Source organism: Phyllobates terribilis, unplaced genomic scaffold (assembly GCF_046119375.1).
Source record: "Phyllobates terribilis strain yellow unplaced genomic scaffold, ASM4611937v1 Scaffold_10__3_contigs__length_209671492, whole genome shotgun sequence".
Classification (NCBI taxonomy): domain Eukaryota; kingdom Metazoa; phylum Chordata; class Amphibia; order Anura; family Dendrobatidae; genus Phyllobates; species Phyllobates terribilis.
The window spans coordinates 195,447,760-195,463,152 of record NW_027362770.1 but is presented as its reverse complement, the minus strand read 5'-3'; the positions used below and the strand labels follow the sequence as shown (position 1 = coordinate 195,463,152).

Genomic DNA, 15,393 nt, shown 5'->3' with positions numbered 1-15,393 from the left:
TCACTATCGTATACCCTGGTAATGTGCGGTTATGGTCTGGCGGTATTATAGTCACTATCGTATACCCTGGTAATGTGTGGTTTTGGTCTGGCGGTATTATAGTCACTATCGTATACCCTGGTAATGTGTGGTTATGGTCTGGCGGTATTATAGTCACTATCGTATACCCTGGTAATGTGGTTATGGTCTGGTGGTATTATAGTCACTATCGTATACACTGGTAATGTGTGGTTATGGTCTGGCGGTATTATAGTCACTATCGTATACCCTGGTAATGTGGTTATGGTCTGGTGGTATTATAGTCACTATCGTATACCCTGGTAATGTGTGGTTATGGTCTGGTGGTATTATAGTCACTATCGTATACCCTGGTAATGTGGTTATGGTCTGGTGGTATTATAGTCACTATCGTATACCCTGGTAATGTGTGGTTATGGTCTGGTGGTATTATAGTCACTATCGTATACCCTGGTAATGTGGTTATGGTCTGGTGGTATTATAGTCACTATCGTATACACTGGTAATGTGTGGTTATGGTCTGGCGGTATTATAGTCACTATCGTATGCCCTGGTAATGTGTGGTTTTGGTCTGGCGGTATTATAGTCACTATCGTATACCCTGGTAATGTGGTTATGGTCTGGTGGTATTATAGTCACTATCGTATACACTGGTAATGTGCGGTTATGGTCTGGCGGTATTATAGCCACTATCGTATACCCTGGTAATGTGGTTATGGTCTGGTGGTATTATAGTCACTATCGTATACCCTGGTAATGTGTGGTTATGGTCTGGTGGTATTATAGTCACTATCGTATACCCTGGTAATGTGGTTATGGTCTGGTGGTATTATAGTCACTATCGTATACACTGGTAATGTGTGGTTATGGTCTGGCGGTATTATAGTCACTATCGTATACCCTGGTAATGTGTGGTTTTGGTCTGGCGGTATTATAGTCACTATCGTATACCCTGGTAATGTGGTTATGGTCTGGTGGTATTATAGTCACTATCGTATACACTGGTAATGTGCGGTTATGGTCTGGCGGCATTATAGCCACTATCGTATACCCTGGTAATGTGGTTATGGTCTGGTGGTATTATAGTCACTATCGTATACCCTGGTAATGTGCGGTTATGGTCTGGTGGTATTATAGTCACTATCGTATACCCTGGTAATGTGGTTATGGTCTGGTGGTATTATAGTCACTATCGTATACACTGGTAATGTGCGGTTATGGTCTGGCGGTATTATAGCCACTATCGTATACCCTGGTAATGTGCGGTTATGGTCTGGTGGTATTATAGCCACTATCGTATACCCTGGTAATGTGGTTATGGTCTGGTGGTATTATAGTCACTATCGTATACCCTGGTAATGTGTGGTTATGGTCTGGTGGTATTATAGTCACTATCGTATACCCTGGTAATGTGTGGTTATGGTCTGGCGGTATTATAGCCACTATCGTATACCCTGGTAATGTGTGGTTATGGTCTGGTGGTATTATAGTCACTATCATATACCCTGGTAATGTGGTTATGGTCTGGCGGTATTATAGCCACTATCGTATACCCTGGTAATGTGGTTATGGTCTGGCGGTATTATAGCCACTATCGTATACCCTGGTAATGTGGTTATGGTCTGGTGGTATTATAGTCACTATCGTATACCCTGGTAATGTGCGGTTATGGTCTGGTGGTATTATAGTCACTATCGTATACCCTGGTAATGTGCGGTTATGGTCTGGTGGTATTATAGTCACTATCGTATACCCTGGTAATGTGCGGTTTTGGTCTGGTGGTATTATAGCCACTATCGTATACCCTGGTAATGTGTGGTTATGGTCTGGTGGTATTATAGTCACTATCGTATACCCTGGTAATGTGGTTATGGTCTGGCGGTATTATAGCCACTATCGTATACCCTGGTAATGTGGTTATGGTCTGGTGGTATTATAGTCACTATCGTATACCCTGGTAATGTGGTTATGGTCTGGTGGTATTATAGTCACTATCGTATACCCTGGTAATGTGGTTATGGTCTGGTGGTATTATAGTCACTATCGTATACCCTGGTAATGTGTGGTTATGGTCTGGTGGTATTATAGCCACTATCGTATACTCTGGTAATGTGTGGTTATGGTCTGGTGGTATTATAGCCACTATCGTATACCCTGGTAATGTGCGGTTATGGTCTGGTGGTATTATAGCCACTATCGTATATCCTGGTAATGTGTCGTTATGGTCTGGCGGTATTATAGCCACTATCGTATACCCTGGTAATGTGGTTATGGTCTGGCGGTATTATAGTCACTATCGTATACCCTGGTAATGTGCGGTTATGGTCTGGCGGTATTATAGTCACTATCGTATACCCTGGTAATGTGGTTATGGTCTGGTGGTATTATAGTCACTATCGTATACCCTGGTAATGTGGTTATGGTCTGGCGGTATTATAGTCATTATCGTATACCCTGGTAATGTGGTTATGGTCTGGCGGTATTATAGTCACTATCGTATACCCTGGTAATGTGGTTATGGTCTGGCGGTATTATATTAGACAGCTCCATTAATCCCCTTATATCGTTCAGGGCGCCTGTGTGAGAAGCGCTGCAGGGACATGATGGATAATTTGCCATTCAGGAGCCCGGTAAAGCTGGGTGTCAGCCCCTGTGGAGACCCCGGTCCCCCCATATCTGCCTCCACCTGCTGCTGGGCTTTCCCTGCCATCTGACGTCACTGTTGACTCATTATCTTCTGACCATGGAGACGCCCGTGTGGGGGAGGAGTCGGTATAAATGACGCCCTCGGGTCTGGAGCTGAAGTAAACTTCTCCGCAACGAGGAAGACCCTTCTCTCAGCTCCGCCAGGAACCCGCAGGTAAGAGAAAAGTATGTGCCCCCCCCCCCCTGAGAGCGAGGAAACTCCAGGACTGAAGGGGGGCACAGCTGCTGCAGCGCCTCACGGCGGTTATGTCACATGGGGGTCACTGTGACCTCGGGGGTATCTGACATGTATGGGGCATGTAGTGACACCGGGTCTGGGGCAGGGGGGGGTCGTCTATGCGACCCCTATAGAAGCCTCCACCTGCTCCCATTACTTTTAATAGTTTCATAAACTTCTGGAAACAAATAATAATGAGGCGTCGCCCCCCCACTCCGGACATTCCCGGGTCTGAGGGGAGGCAGCGAAGGGGTTAATGGGGTCTCACTGATCTTCGTGTTTGGAAACTAAAATCATCTTATTTTTTACTCTTTCTCATAAATTGTTGTTGGAGGTGAAAATCTAAAACGTGACGACGCGTCTCAGACCCCTGAGAATAGGTGATAGGTGCGGGGATGAAACTATTCAACGCCGGAGAAAAAATACTGACCGAATACTGACCGAATACTGATCCTCAACCCCGCCACTGCTCAGGACACCGATATTAACCCGACAAGATTTAATACCAAAAAGTAATTCACCTGCTTAAAACTTTAGAAAACTTTATACTGGATACAACCCAACTTCTAATGTTCTATGTAGAAAGATAAGTGACCCCACCACCCCACCCCCCTCTGTCCTTTTAAGGGTCGTGTTCACATTGAGTTTATTTTCAGGAGATAGAAACTTTCCTAATCTCCAATCAAAATCGTTTCTGCTCCAAAAACTACTGTTAAAAAAAAAAAAAAAAAATCTCAGTGTGAACACATCCTAATAGTAATCAGCAAGTAATGAAAAGTTTTTATAACTTTCTAATACTCTGGGGCTGAGTCGTTACGACCTCGGCACCAGCGTGCGCTCAAAACGCCGGCATTGTTCATGACTTGGAAGGTGTGGCCCGCGGGCTGGGACAGCCAAGTGCTGGATATAGTGGTGTCCGACACCACGCAGCCATCCCCCCACCTGGTATAAGGGCACGTGCACATGATCAGTAACTGCTGCGGATTGGATGCAGCTCTTTTGCGTTGCGTGTAGTTCGCAGCGTCCAGATGTTACAGTGGTGGATGGATTTGTAGAAATCCACTATGCGTCTCCGTGCACCCGTGGATCACCCGTGGACGCAGAGATGTGAGGCGTCTTTCCAGATGCTGCGTGTCAATGTCTCTTGCGGAGATATCAGTGCAATGTATAGGATGCGGTGAATGCTTCAATGAACACATAGGATTCACCTGCGTGCAGCACATTGGACGCGGCACAAGTCTGCTGCGCTGACAGTACTGACCTTGTGCACACAGCCTTACAATCTCACTGGTATCTGTGTTCTCCCCATATAGACACCATTGAAGAGCATGATGGAACTGGGAGCCGTCCGCTCGCTCTTCCACCATTGAGCCTGTGCGTCTGAGAGCAGCGGACGTGATGATGTCACTACATCGCTATCACTGTGCAGATCGGAGCAGCGGGGGAGCAGGGTGGTCTGTGTCTTTTGTTTTTAAATTGTTAGTACCTGTGGGGACATCATACTGTGCTAGGGGCTGTATGGGGACCCTCGTGCCGTGTGTGTGTGGGACCCTCGTGCCGTGTGTGTGGGACCCTCGTGCCGTGTGTGTGGGACCCGTGTGCCGTGTGTGGGGGACATTGTAGGGGCATCGGACCATGTGTGGGGGGGACTGTGGGGGCATCATAGTGTTGGGAGCTGCTGATCAAGGTACAAGAGCTGAGTAACAGGAGCAGTATACTTTGTTACTTTAAATAAACTTTATAAAAGCAGTAAATTCTATGGTTTTGATTGGCTGTTAGTGTTAAGAATACAGGTTACAATCAGCCCGACAGTCGCCTATATCAGCAGCGAGTCACCTATATCAGCAGAGGCTGCAGCGAGTCACCTATATCAGCATAGGCTGCAGTGAGTCACCAGACTGAATCAATATAAAATAACAACATTAAGCTGAATTAAGTTCGGCCAGTTGATTTCGGCATCCACAACAGTCATGGCTTCACAAGTGTCCCCTTTAGGAAAATCAATTACCCACCTCTGATTTAGACTAATAATGTAACAGATCCTCAGCTGTGAATAGTGTTCGGTCAGGAGGGGTTTTCAGCACGGACTATAGACCAGGCTGAGGTGTGGTGCGGACATGTTTTATTAGTATTGTGGAATTGGTGACATTGCAGCAACAAGATTTTTTTTTTCTTCCGTGTCACAATGAAATAAACTGTTTACAAGTCACAACATGAAAAATCTCAGGGGGTGAATATTTTTCTTGTCACTTGTGACCTCGCTGCCTGCCGGTGACTGTGCGCTGCATTAGAGCACGAGGGTTTCTATGCATTTGCTGGAAAATCGAAACTGCCCGCGGACTCTGGACGAGCTCGATCTGCACATTCCTCCGGGTCCCGGGACGTTTCTTAAGACGTGTGAACATCTTGTCTTTTGTCTTTTATCTGTGGATTCCGCCTGAAACTTCGCCAATATTTACCGTAAATTCAATACCACCTGTAATCAATGTGCATGAAACTACTTTACATCAGATACGACCAACTAATGCCACCCCCCCCCAGTCTTGTAATAGTGTCAGAAAAGGATGAAAAATTCTGCACCTTTCTTTCTAAAACAGTCTTTTGCACCAAGTTCGAGGATTATTTCTGCTCGCCAAGTTGTTGCCATTGTGGAATTTTTTTTTTTTTTCTTTTTAAGAAATTGTCAAACTTGCAACCAATTCATTATTAGTGACTTTTGCACAAAAATTTAGCTCTTTTTTTTAAAATGTCCTCGAGTGTATTTTGTGTCACGTCAGGCTTTATTTTATTTATTTTTTTTGTGGACTCTGCATCCCAGACATGTCTCCGCAATCTTGTAAAATGTTGGATCAAACACAGCAATGAAAGTCTATGGATCTGCGATAATAATCGGACTGCACTCAAATGTCATCCGAATGTAGCCCGATTTTCACAGACTGCTAGAAAACAATAAAGAATTATTATTATTTTTAAGAACGAGAAAAACTGATGAAACGCGGACAAAACTGTTACCAACAATCTTGGTCTGTTTTTCTTGTATGTAAGAAAGTGATGTGTGAATGAGGCCTTAGGGCTCCATTTTTGCCGTGTTTTTTTTTTTTTTCTCACATCTTACTGTACCAGCAAAGTTTAATGAGATTTCTGAACTCTCATTGACTCACTGAAGATTAGAAAAAAAGTTTTGATTGTTCTAAAAGTTTCACCAACACGAAAATTCTTTCAGGATTGAATGGAAAAAAGTATCAAAATTGTGTATTTGTTTTTTTTGCAGCATTTTTCCTGCCAACACTCGATGGCAGATTTTTCTCCAGTAAAAACCAAACATGAGCACATACAGTGTAAGAGTGTTTCTCACAGCTGAGGATTTGTTGCAATGTGTCCAGTCTACACAATACTTTGTGAGCTGCACAAATAATGTCCCCGTCCTGATAATCTGTTAAGTTTTATTTATACTGATACATTGCATCAACCTGGAATCCTGAAGATTGTTATGACTGGACACAATTGTAACAAACACTCAGCTGTGAGGAACTTCAGGTCAGGGGGGGGGGGGTTTCTGCACTGAATGTCAACAGGTCTGAGGTTTGGTGGGGACCCCGTGATTACACCACAAACCACAAATTTCACTTTCATTTTTGCTTCCTGTGAATTAGATATTTTTAATACATTAGAACGCTCCCCTTCCCCCAGTAAAGAGCGAAGCCGGAATCCACACAAACTGCTTACATTCTTCATCCGTTTGTTGCACCAGCGGGTCACCGCAATACTGGTGTGTAACCCACCAAAAGAAGGTTAACGCCGATGTCACATATAACTAACAAACTCAGATTCCTCCATGTATGTAAAGATAATCTGCGACATTATAGGAAAAACCTGGCGCCAGAAGAGCGATACAGCCATAAACCGTAATCTAGAGGCCGGTACATGAGTCTATTACATTGTTACATCCAGAGACACAAATCATATGTTAATTCCTTATCAACGTTTAGTACAAGGTAAAAGGTTAAAACAACTGACTGTGTACATAAGATCCAAGCAGAAAAATCCTGCAAAACCGGAATAACCAGATACCAAGACACCAGAAGCTTGTATAATACTGTGCCCTATGTACAAGAATATAACTACTATAATACTACACCCTATGTACAAGAATATAACTACTATAATACTGCCCCCTATGTACAAGAATATAACTACTATAATACTGCTCCTATATACAAGAATATAACTCCTATAATACTGCTCCTATGTACAAGAATATAACTACTATAATACTGCTCCTATGTACAAGAATATAACTACTATAATACTGCCCCCTATGTACAAGAATATAACTACTATAATACTGCCCCTATGTACAAGAATATAACTACTATAATACTGCCCCTATGTACAAGAATATAACTACTATAATACTGCCCCCTATGTACAAGAATATAACTGCTATAATACTGCCCCTATGTACAAGAATATAACTGCTATAATACTGCTCCTATGTACAAGAATATAACTACTATAATACTGCCCCCTATGTACAAGAATATAACTACTATAATACTGCTCCTATGTACAAGAATATAACTACTATAATACTGCTCCTATGTACAAGAATATAACTACTATAATACTGTGCCCTATGTACAAGAATATAACTGCTATAATACTGCCCCCTATGTACAAGAATATAACTACTATAATACTGCTCCTATGTACAAGAATATAACTACTATAATACTGCCCCCTATGTACAAGAATATAACTACTATAATACTGCTCCTATGTACAAGAATATAACTACTATAATACTGTGCCCTATGTACAAGAATATAACTACTATAATACTGCCCCCTATGTACAAGAATATAACTACTATAATACTGCCCCCTATGTACAAGAATATAACTACTATAATACTGCCCCCTATGTACAAGAATATAACTACTATAATACTGCCCCCTATGTACAAGAATATAACTACTATAATACTGCCCCCTATGTACAAGAATATAACTACTATAATACTGCTCCTATGTATAAGAATATAACTGCTATAATACTGCACCCTATGTACAGGAATATAACTACTATAATACTGCCCCCGGCTGCATCGCCGCTCAGCTCCGTCCTGCAGATGAGCTGCTAATGGCCGCCATCTTTTTTCAGAAATCCCGCGGCGCTGATTGGCCGCTGCCGGACCAATGAGTGACGTGGGATTTCCAGGACGGATGGACGGACTGGATAAGACAATTATATAGTAGATAATACTGCCCCTCTAATTCTGACATGTAGTATTTCCGTCTCTCTCGGCAGCCATGGTCTCGGTAAAAGATGACGCTTTGGACGAGGTTTCTCTCCAGGATGAAGACTCCGTTGAGTTCCGGATGTTCATGGCTTACGCTCAGCGCAATATGTCAAGAAGTAATTACCAAGATCTGTTGAGAACAAATTCGGCATTGAGAAACGTCTCGTCTAATGGAGAAGGACACTCAATTCCTGACAGTTCATCTGCGTCTCCGAAGAAAGAGAAGAAGAGTCTCCGCCGGATCTTCACCCCTAAATGTCTGCGGCCACAAAGTGACAAGCAGAAGATCGCTCCCCGCTCACTCGGTTGGTGAAATGTTTCAGTCTACAGATTGGGATAAAAGCTTCATTATTAGTGACAGGGGCCCCAGTGCTGAGGGGCCCGACCATCCAGGCGTAAGCACCTGCTGGGTGACCTGAGCGCCACCATACGGGGGACTGCCTCCACTGCAGAGTTGTTTCTTCTGCCCCTCGAAACGTATCTGATCATTTCAAGTCGTAACTGCTGGCGTTAATTGTATTTCTACCTTGCAGAGGATAAAGGGGACGTGCAGGTGAAAGGACTCGTCCGGAGCCTGAGGACCATCGTGAAGGCCCTGGAGAAAGAAGACCGAGAGCGTGTAGAGTTCAGGACGTTCAGGCGGGGGTCCAGCGTTCAACCTGATGGAGACGGTAAGAGACTAGGCAATCAGAGGGTGTTACTGGTGGTAAGTGGTGGATGGAGGGGTGGATGGAGGGGTGGATGGAGGTGTGGATGGAGGTGTGGATGGAGGTGTGGATGGAGGTGTGGATGGAGGTGTGGATGGAGGTGTGGATGGAGGTGTGGATGGAGGTGTGGATGGAGGTGTGGATGGAGGTGTGGATGGAGGTGTGGATGGAGGTGTGGATGGAGGTGTGGATGGGGGTGTGGATGGGGGTGTGGATGGAGGTGTGGATGGGGGTGTGGATGGGGGTGTGGATGGAGGTGTGGATGGAGGTGTGGATGGGGGTGTGGATGGGGGTGTGGATGGGGGTGTGGATGGGGGTGTGACTGGAGGTGTGGATGGGGGTGTGACTGGTGTGACTGGGGGTGTGACTGGTGTGGATGGGGGTGTGACTGGTGTGACTGGGGGTGTGGATGGGGGTGTGACTGGGGGTGTGGATGGGGGTGTGGATGGGGGTGTGGATGGGGGTGTGGATGGGGGTGTGGATGGGGGTGTGGATGGGGGTGTGATGGAGTTTTACACTTGGCACCTGTGTACATTAGAGATCGAAGGGTCAGACCCCTCCAGAATAGCCATCCATAACAAGTCCTTGGGCCTGATGGTCGACCTGACAGAAGTAACACTAGTCCATACAGTCTCTGCTCCGTCTAGTCCTCGGCTCTTTGAGTTTGAGTCATCTCGGGCTTCTGTTCCTTGGATTTCCCTCAAAAATGGATAATGTCTCCATGGAACCATGGAGTCATCATAGGTGTCCCTCTTGTCCAAGCCGAGCCCCTAACGGGACGGAGGAAAGAACGAGATATAGAGCGTCCCGCAGAGTCTCCACTAACTCAGTCCGACAAACACTATCTTCCCACCCTCACATGGCCAAACACCATCCTGGTGATGAGGGGTCATGTCTGTGCCGGGTCCTGGAGCCCGGGCGGAGCTGTTGGAGGACTAGGTCTGTCCTCGATGGTGCGCGGTCTGAGGCTCCACAGAATGACTCTTCCTCCCAGGACTTCAGGGCCGATCCTTCTAGAGCAGGATGTTTGAGGAGGAGAAAGATGGGAGCCGGCCCCCCGAAGAGCTTCAGACCTTCTACAATTCATCTTTTGCCAATGTTGTCTGGACGAGTGCAGTCACTGACGAGTGCAGATCGCGGGCCAGTCATCCCGAGCGTGCTGGACTCTATGGTGGTCCTTTCCTGGAGGACCAATATTTCCCTACTAGAAAAAATGCAGATGTTTGCGATTTCATGAGTTATAGATGTAGCAGAGCTGAATGTGTAAAGATGAACAAGCCGATCCCGGACCCCCGGGGCTGACTGAGCCGATCCCGGACCCCCGGGGCTGATCTGATCTGATGGGAATTTCTGCTTTTCTTTTCCAGGTGAAGGAAATTTAATCGAAGATCTTGTTGCTTTTCTGAGAGCGGAAGGCGACAAGATAAATGCCGAGGTGATTACTGTAATATGATGTACTATGATGAATAACATGGACGCCATATGGGGGCTATAGAAGCCGTCAAGAGGATTTCCTATCTACTGTAAATTATGGGGTGCAGTGACATCAGGCTTCCTACAGATGGCACTGTTATGTAATAGAGGAGGTGCAGTGATGTCAGGCTGCCTGCAGGTGGCGCTGTTGTGTAATAGAGGAGGTGCAGTGATGTCAGGCTGCCTGGAGGTGGCGCTGGTATGTAATAGAGGAGGCGCAGTGACGTGGTGCTGTTATATAATAGAGGAGGCGCAGTGATGTCAGGCTGCCTGCAGGTGGCGCTGGTATGTAATAGAGGAGGCGCAGTGACGTCAGGCTGCCTGCAGGTGGCGCTGGTATGTAATAGAGGAGGTGCAGTGACGTCAGGCTGCCTGCAGGTGGTACTGTTATATAATAGAGGAGGCGCAGTGATGTCAGGCTGCCTGCAGGTGGCGCTGGTATGTAATAGAGGAGGTGCAGTGACATCAGGCTGCCTGCAGGTGGCGCTGGTATGTAATAGAGGAGGTGCAGTGACGTCAGGCTGCCTGCAGGTGGTGCTGTTATGTAATAGAGGAGGTGCAGTGACGTCAGGCTGCCTGCAGGTGGCGCTGGTATGTAATAGAGGAGGTGCAGTGACGTCAGGCTGCCTGCAGGTGGTGCTGTTATGTAATAGAGGAGGTGCAGTGATGTCAGGCTGCCTGCAGGTGGTGCTGTTATGTAATAGAGGAGGTGCAGTGACGTCAGGCTGCCTGCAGGTGGTGCTGTTATGTAATAGAGGAGGTGCAGTGACGTCAGGCTGCCTGCAGGTGGCGCTGTTGTGTAATAGAAGAGGTGCAGTGACGTCAGGCTGCCTGCAGGTGGCGCTGTTGTATGATAAAGGAGGTGCAGTGACAGCTTTCTGCCTGCAGGTGGCGCTGGTATGTAATAGAGGAGGTGCAGTGACGTGGTGCTGTTATATAATAGAGGAGGCGCAGTGATGTCAGGCTGCCTGCAGGTGGCGCTGGTATGTAATAGAGGAGGCGCAGTGACGTCAGGCTGCCTGCAGGTGGCGCTGGTATGTAATAGGAGGTGCAGTGACGTCAGGCTGCCTGCAGGTGGTGCTGTTATATAATAGAGGAGGCGCAGTGATGTCAGGCTGCCTGCAGGTGGCGCTGGTATGTAATAGAGGAGGTGCAGTGACATCAGGCTGCCTGCAGGTGGCGCTGGTATGTAATAGAGGAGGTGCAGTGACGTCAGGCTGCCTGCAGGTGGTGCTGGTATGTAATAGAGGAGGTGCAGTGACGTCAGGCTGCCTGCAGGTGGCGCTGGTATGTAATAGAGGAGGTGCAGTGACGTCAGGCTGCCTGCAGGTGGTGCTGTTATGTAATAGAGGAGGTGCAGTGACGTCAGGCTGCCTGCAGGTGGTGCTGTTATGTAATAGAGGAGGTGCAGTGACGTCAGGCTGCCTGCAGATAGTGATGTTGTGTAATAGAAGAGGTGCAGTGACGTCAGGCTGCCTGCAGGTGGGGCTGTTATGTAATAGAGGCGGTGCAGTGATGTCAGGCTGCCTGCAGGTGGTGCTGTTATGTAATAGAGGAGGTGCAGTGACGTCAGGCTGCCTGCAGATAGTGATGTTGTGTAATAGAAGAGGTGCAGTGACGTCAGGCTGCCTGCAGGTGGTGCTGGTATGTAATAGAGGAGGTGCAGTGACGTCAGGCTGCCTGCAGGTGGCGCTGGTATGTAATAGAGGAGGTGCAGTGACATCAGGCTGCCTGCAGATAGTGATGTTGTGTAATAGAAGAGGTGCAGTGATGTCAGGCTGCCTGCAGGTGGGGCTGTTATGTAATAGAGGCGGTGCAGTGATGTCAGGCTGCCTGCAGGTGGGGCTGTTATATAATAGAGGAGATGCAGTGACATCTTTCTGCCTGCAGGCGGCGCTGGTATGTAATAGAGGAGGTGCAGTGACGTCAGGCTGCCTGCAGGTGGGGCTGTTATGTAATAGAAGAGGTGCAGTGATGTCAGGCTGCCTGCAGATAGTGATGTTGTGTAATAGAAGAGGTGCAGTGATGTCAGGCTGCCTGCAGGTGGGGCTGTTATGTAATAGAGGCGGTGCAGTGATGTCAGGCTGCCTGCAGGTGGGGCTGTTATATAATAGAGGAGATGCAGTGACATCTTTCTGCCTGCAGGCGGCGCTGGTATGTAATAGAGGTGGTGCAGTGACGTCGGGCTGCCTGCAGGTGGCGCTGTTGGAATATAATTTCCATGGCTATTACTGATCCCACAATCTCTGGTTCCCCCGTTCCTCAGATCATCCAGGAGCAGAACCTTCTGCAGAGACTCCGGAGCTTTTGGTCGTACGACTTCTTTCAGAGACTCACAGAGACTTATGTGGAGCAGATGGTTCCCGTCTCAAAAGCGGAGGACGTGCCGCAGAGCAGTAAGATCGCGCTGTGCGTCCACGCCACCACCAAGCTCACCGCAATCGGTAGTCATCCCATGGAGAAGATGTTTGGGTTTGGAGCCAGATATGTCAAGGAAAACTACAGCCAGTGGATCAAGGACCATGGAGGATGGGTAAGATGGCAGCAGAGCCACAAGGGGGCACTCTTACAGGACTAGGAGCAAAGGAAAGCTGCAGTGGAAAGCATGGGGGAGACTGAGTATCTGAGACAGGAAGGGTATATATTATTTAATTTTTTTTTTTTACTGCCCCTGGAGCCAATGAACAATGCAGCTGGGCCGGAGTCAGTGATCATAGTATGCCCAAATGGAGCAGGGCTGTAGTGTAAAGTATGGGGGAGACAGAGCAGGAGGAGGTGGGTTTCAGACCACCACAGACCCCAGCAGACAATGCACGTGAGCTGCAGTCACTGATTGCAGCTGTGAAGGGAGTAATGAGACAACTTCTCACCTCACATTTATATCTTTTAGGAAAAAGCTATGGAAAACCCCAACACCCAGGAGGAGGAAGAGGAGGAATAGGATGCAGAAGAGGAGGAGGAAGAGGAGGAATAGGATGCGGAAGACTGAGAGAGACCCTGCGCCAATACTGTGATCTGACGCACGGACTACTGATCCCATCATCTGACCCTCAGGACTTTATATTTATTTTTAGGGGAAACAGCATTTTGTGCCCCTCAACCCAGTGACAAAAAGGGCACAGGGTAAAGGACTGGCCCCCCGGTGACCAACCGGCAGCTGGTCTGGAGGAATCATGTTTACATTACATAGTGGTCTCTTAGAGGCACATAGAACAATGATTTGAGTGTGTGGATGAGTGGACGATACCTGTGGATCAGGTCAATGCAAGGGTTAAGAAATGTATAACTGTCATGTAAAATAAATAACTTTGTATCTGTTTGTTACACAACGGACTCCTGCAATGTGAATGAGTCAGAGGGGAGGAGCTTGTGCTCGTTCAGCCAGGCATGGATCAGTACGGGCTTTCAATCACCGTCGGTTGATGCTATGATTACATCGGTCATACCATCTGCCCACCTGACTGTCTGCAGTGTTCTGCTGCCGCCAGTGCTGATGGCCCACACTCTGCCAGGCATCTACTCACTACCCATCATGTCGCCTATAGTATTTAGGTTAACGTATGGAACAGCTTCATGTTGAAAACAGTGCCCCTTTTTTGTCTCCCTTAAAAAAAAAAAAAAAAAAAAAAAAGGGGATAATTTTTAGGCAGCTTGAAGAAAAAAGCCTTTTTAGTTGCCGAATCATTTTGTGATTAGCAAATTAGTTGCCCACCCCAAAAAAGGATCATTTTTCAATCCTAGTTCAGAAAAAAAACAAAAACTTCTCTGTTCCAAACAGTGCAGTACACCTGCTTTTGTCTCCTTAATTAAAGTAGTAATTTTTGGACAGTTTGTGAATAAGAGATTTTGCTTCTTCAGCGAAGACTTAAAGCTCAAACAGGGATATTATTGCACCTCAAATGTTTCAAAATGCTACGACATGTTCCTTTTCCACCGCCTCCAATGCATGCATCTGTCCCCAAGAAGGGATAATTTTTGGACCATTTATAAAACATAGGTAGCTTGCATGCGATTATATTTCAAAAATTGGAATATGTTTTTAATCTAAGGGATAATATTGATGACCTATCGAAAATTTTACAATTCCTCTATGGACACTAAAAATAAAAAAAATTGTATCTTCAATTGCTTGCACTTTATACAACAATTAAGATATATAGTGAAATCGAGGTTCTCCCACAAAGCCCAGTCCGTGGCTTGTCTTCACAGGAGGACCAAGATGGCAGACGAGGGGCCTTCAGCAGTCCCACCAGTTGCAGTGATAATCCATTTGGCTCCACATGATCGTCTCAAAGGTATCCGATGGGAGCTGGTGCATGGGCGACCTCAGAGCGTCACATAACTTTACGATTCGTGGTGAATTAATTTACTTTGTATTTATTTTTTTAACAAATTGAATCAAAGTTCAGGAAATCCGCTCGTCACTAAATGTTTGGAATACGTCACATTGATGTTACGGAATAATCTTTTGGTTTCTTTAACTTTTATTGAGGTTGCTAACCACACGCAATGGAGGACCGGCTGGTCGATACATATAATTAATTCATAAAACTTTCAGTAATTTGGAACTTTATTTTGCAAATGTAAAGGAATAATTTTTCTTTGGATCTTAATCCTGATTATTTGCTTAAAAAGATATCCAGAAAACACTGTTTTTCTGCGCCATTTGCTTGTTGGCACTGCAGAATACAGCCAGATCCTTTCCATATTACAGCGCTAGAAATCCAGATATTGAAAACTGTGGTTTGTCCGTCACACGGATCACATATAAGTGCGCTGAAAATACTGCCATTTCTGGCCTCCATTTAAATTTTGTTTCAGTGTGTCAGTGAAGTTATTTGACATGAGGTTGCTGTGAAAAATAGTTACCTACAGGCCAGGTATTTAAGACTGTTCTGTTTTTTTTGTCATACGTATCACATACCACTGCAGTTCAAATCCAGACATTTGTAGTGAGCGTGGAAAATATT

At 46.1% G+C, this 15,393-nt stretch overlaps 1 protein-coding gene across 2 annotated transcripts; it reads left to right on the top strand.

The window, feature by feature from the left end:
• Positions 1–2,757: 2,757 nt before the first annotated feature.
• On the top strand, positions 2,758–13,802 carry BCL2L14 (BCL2 like 14). 2 transcript variants are annotated; one of them, XM_073650476.1, is made up of 7 exons: positions 2,764–2,878; positions 4,255–4,395; positions 8,252–8,548; positions 8,777–8,914; positions 10,318–10,385; positions 12,690–12,956; positions 13,314–13,802. In XM_073650476.1, exons 3-7 carry the CDS (start codon positions 8,254–8,256, stop codon positions 13,362–13,364), a joined length of 819 nt encoding a protein of 272 aa, XP_073506577.1. In that variant the 5' UTR covers positions 2,764–2,878; positions 4,255–4,395; positions 8,252–8,253; the 3' UTR covers positions 13,365–13,802. The 2 variants fall into 2 exon arrangements, with proteins under 2 accessions (XP_073506576.1, XP_073506577.1); XM_073650475.1 differs by lacking the exon at positions 4,255–4,395 and having other exon boundaries at positions 2,758–2,878; positions 13,314–13,801.
• Positions 13,803–15,393: the final 1,591 nt, after the last annotated feature.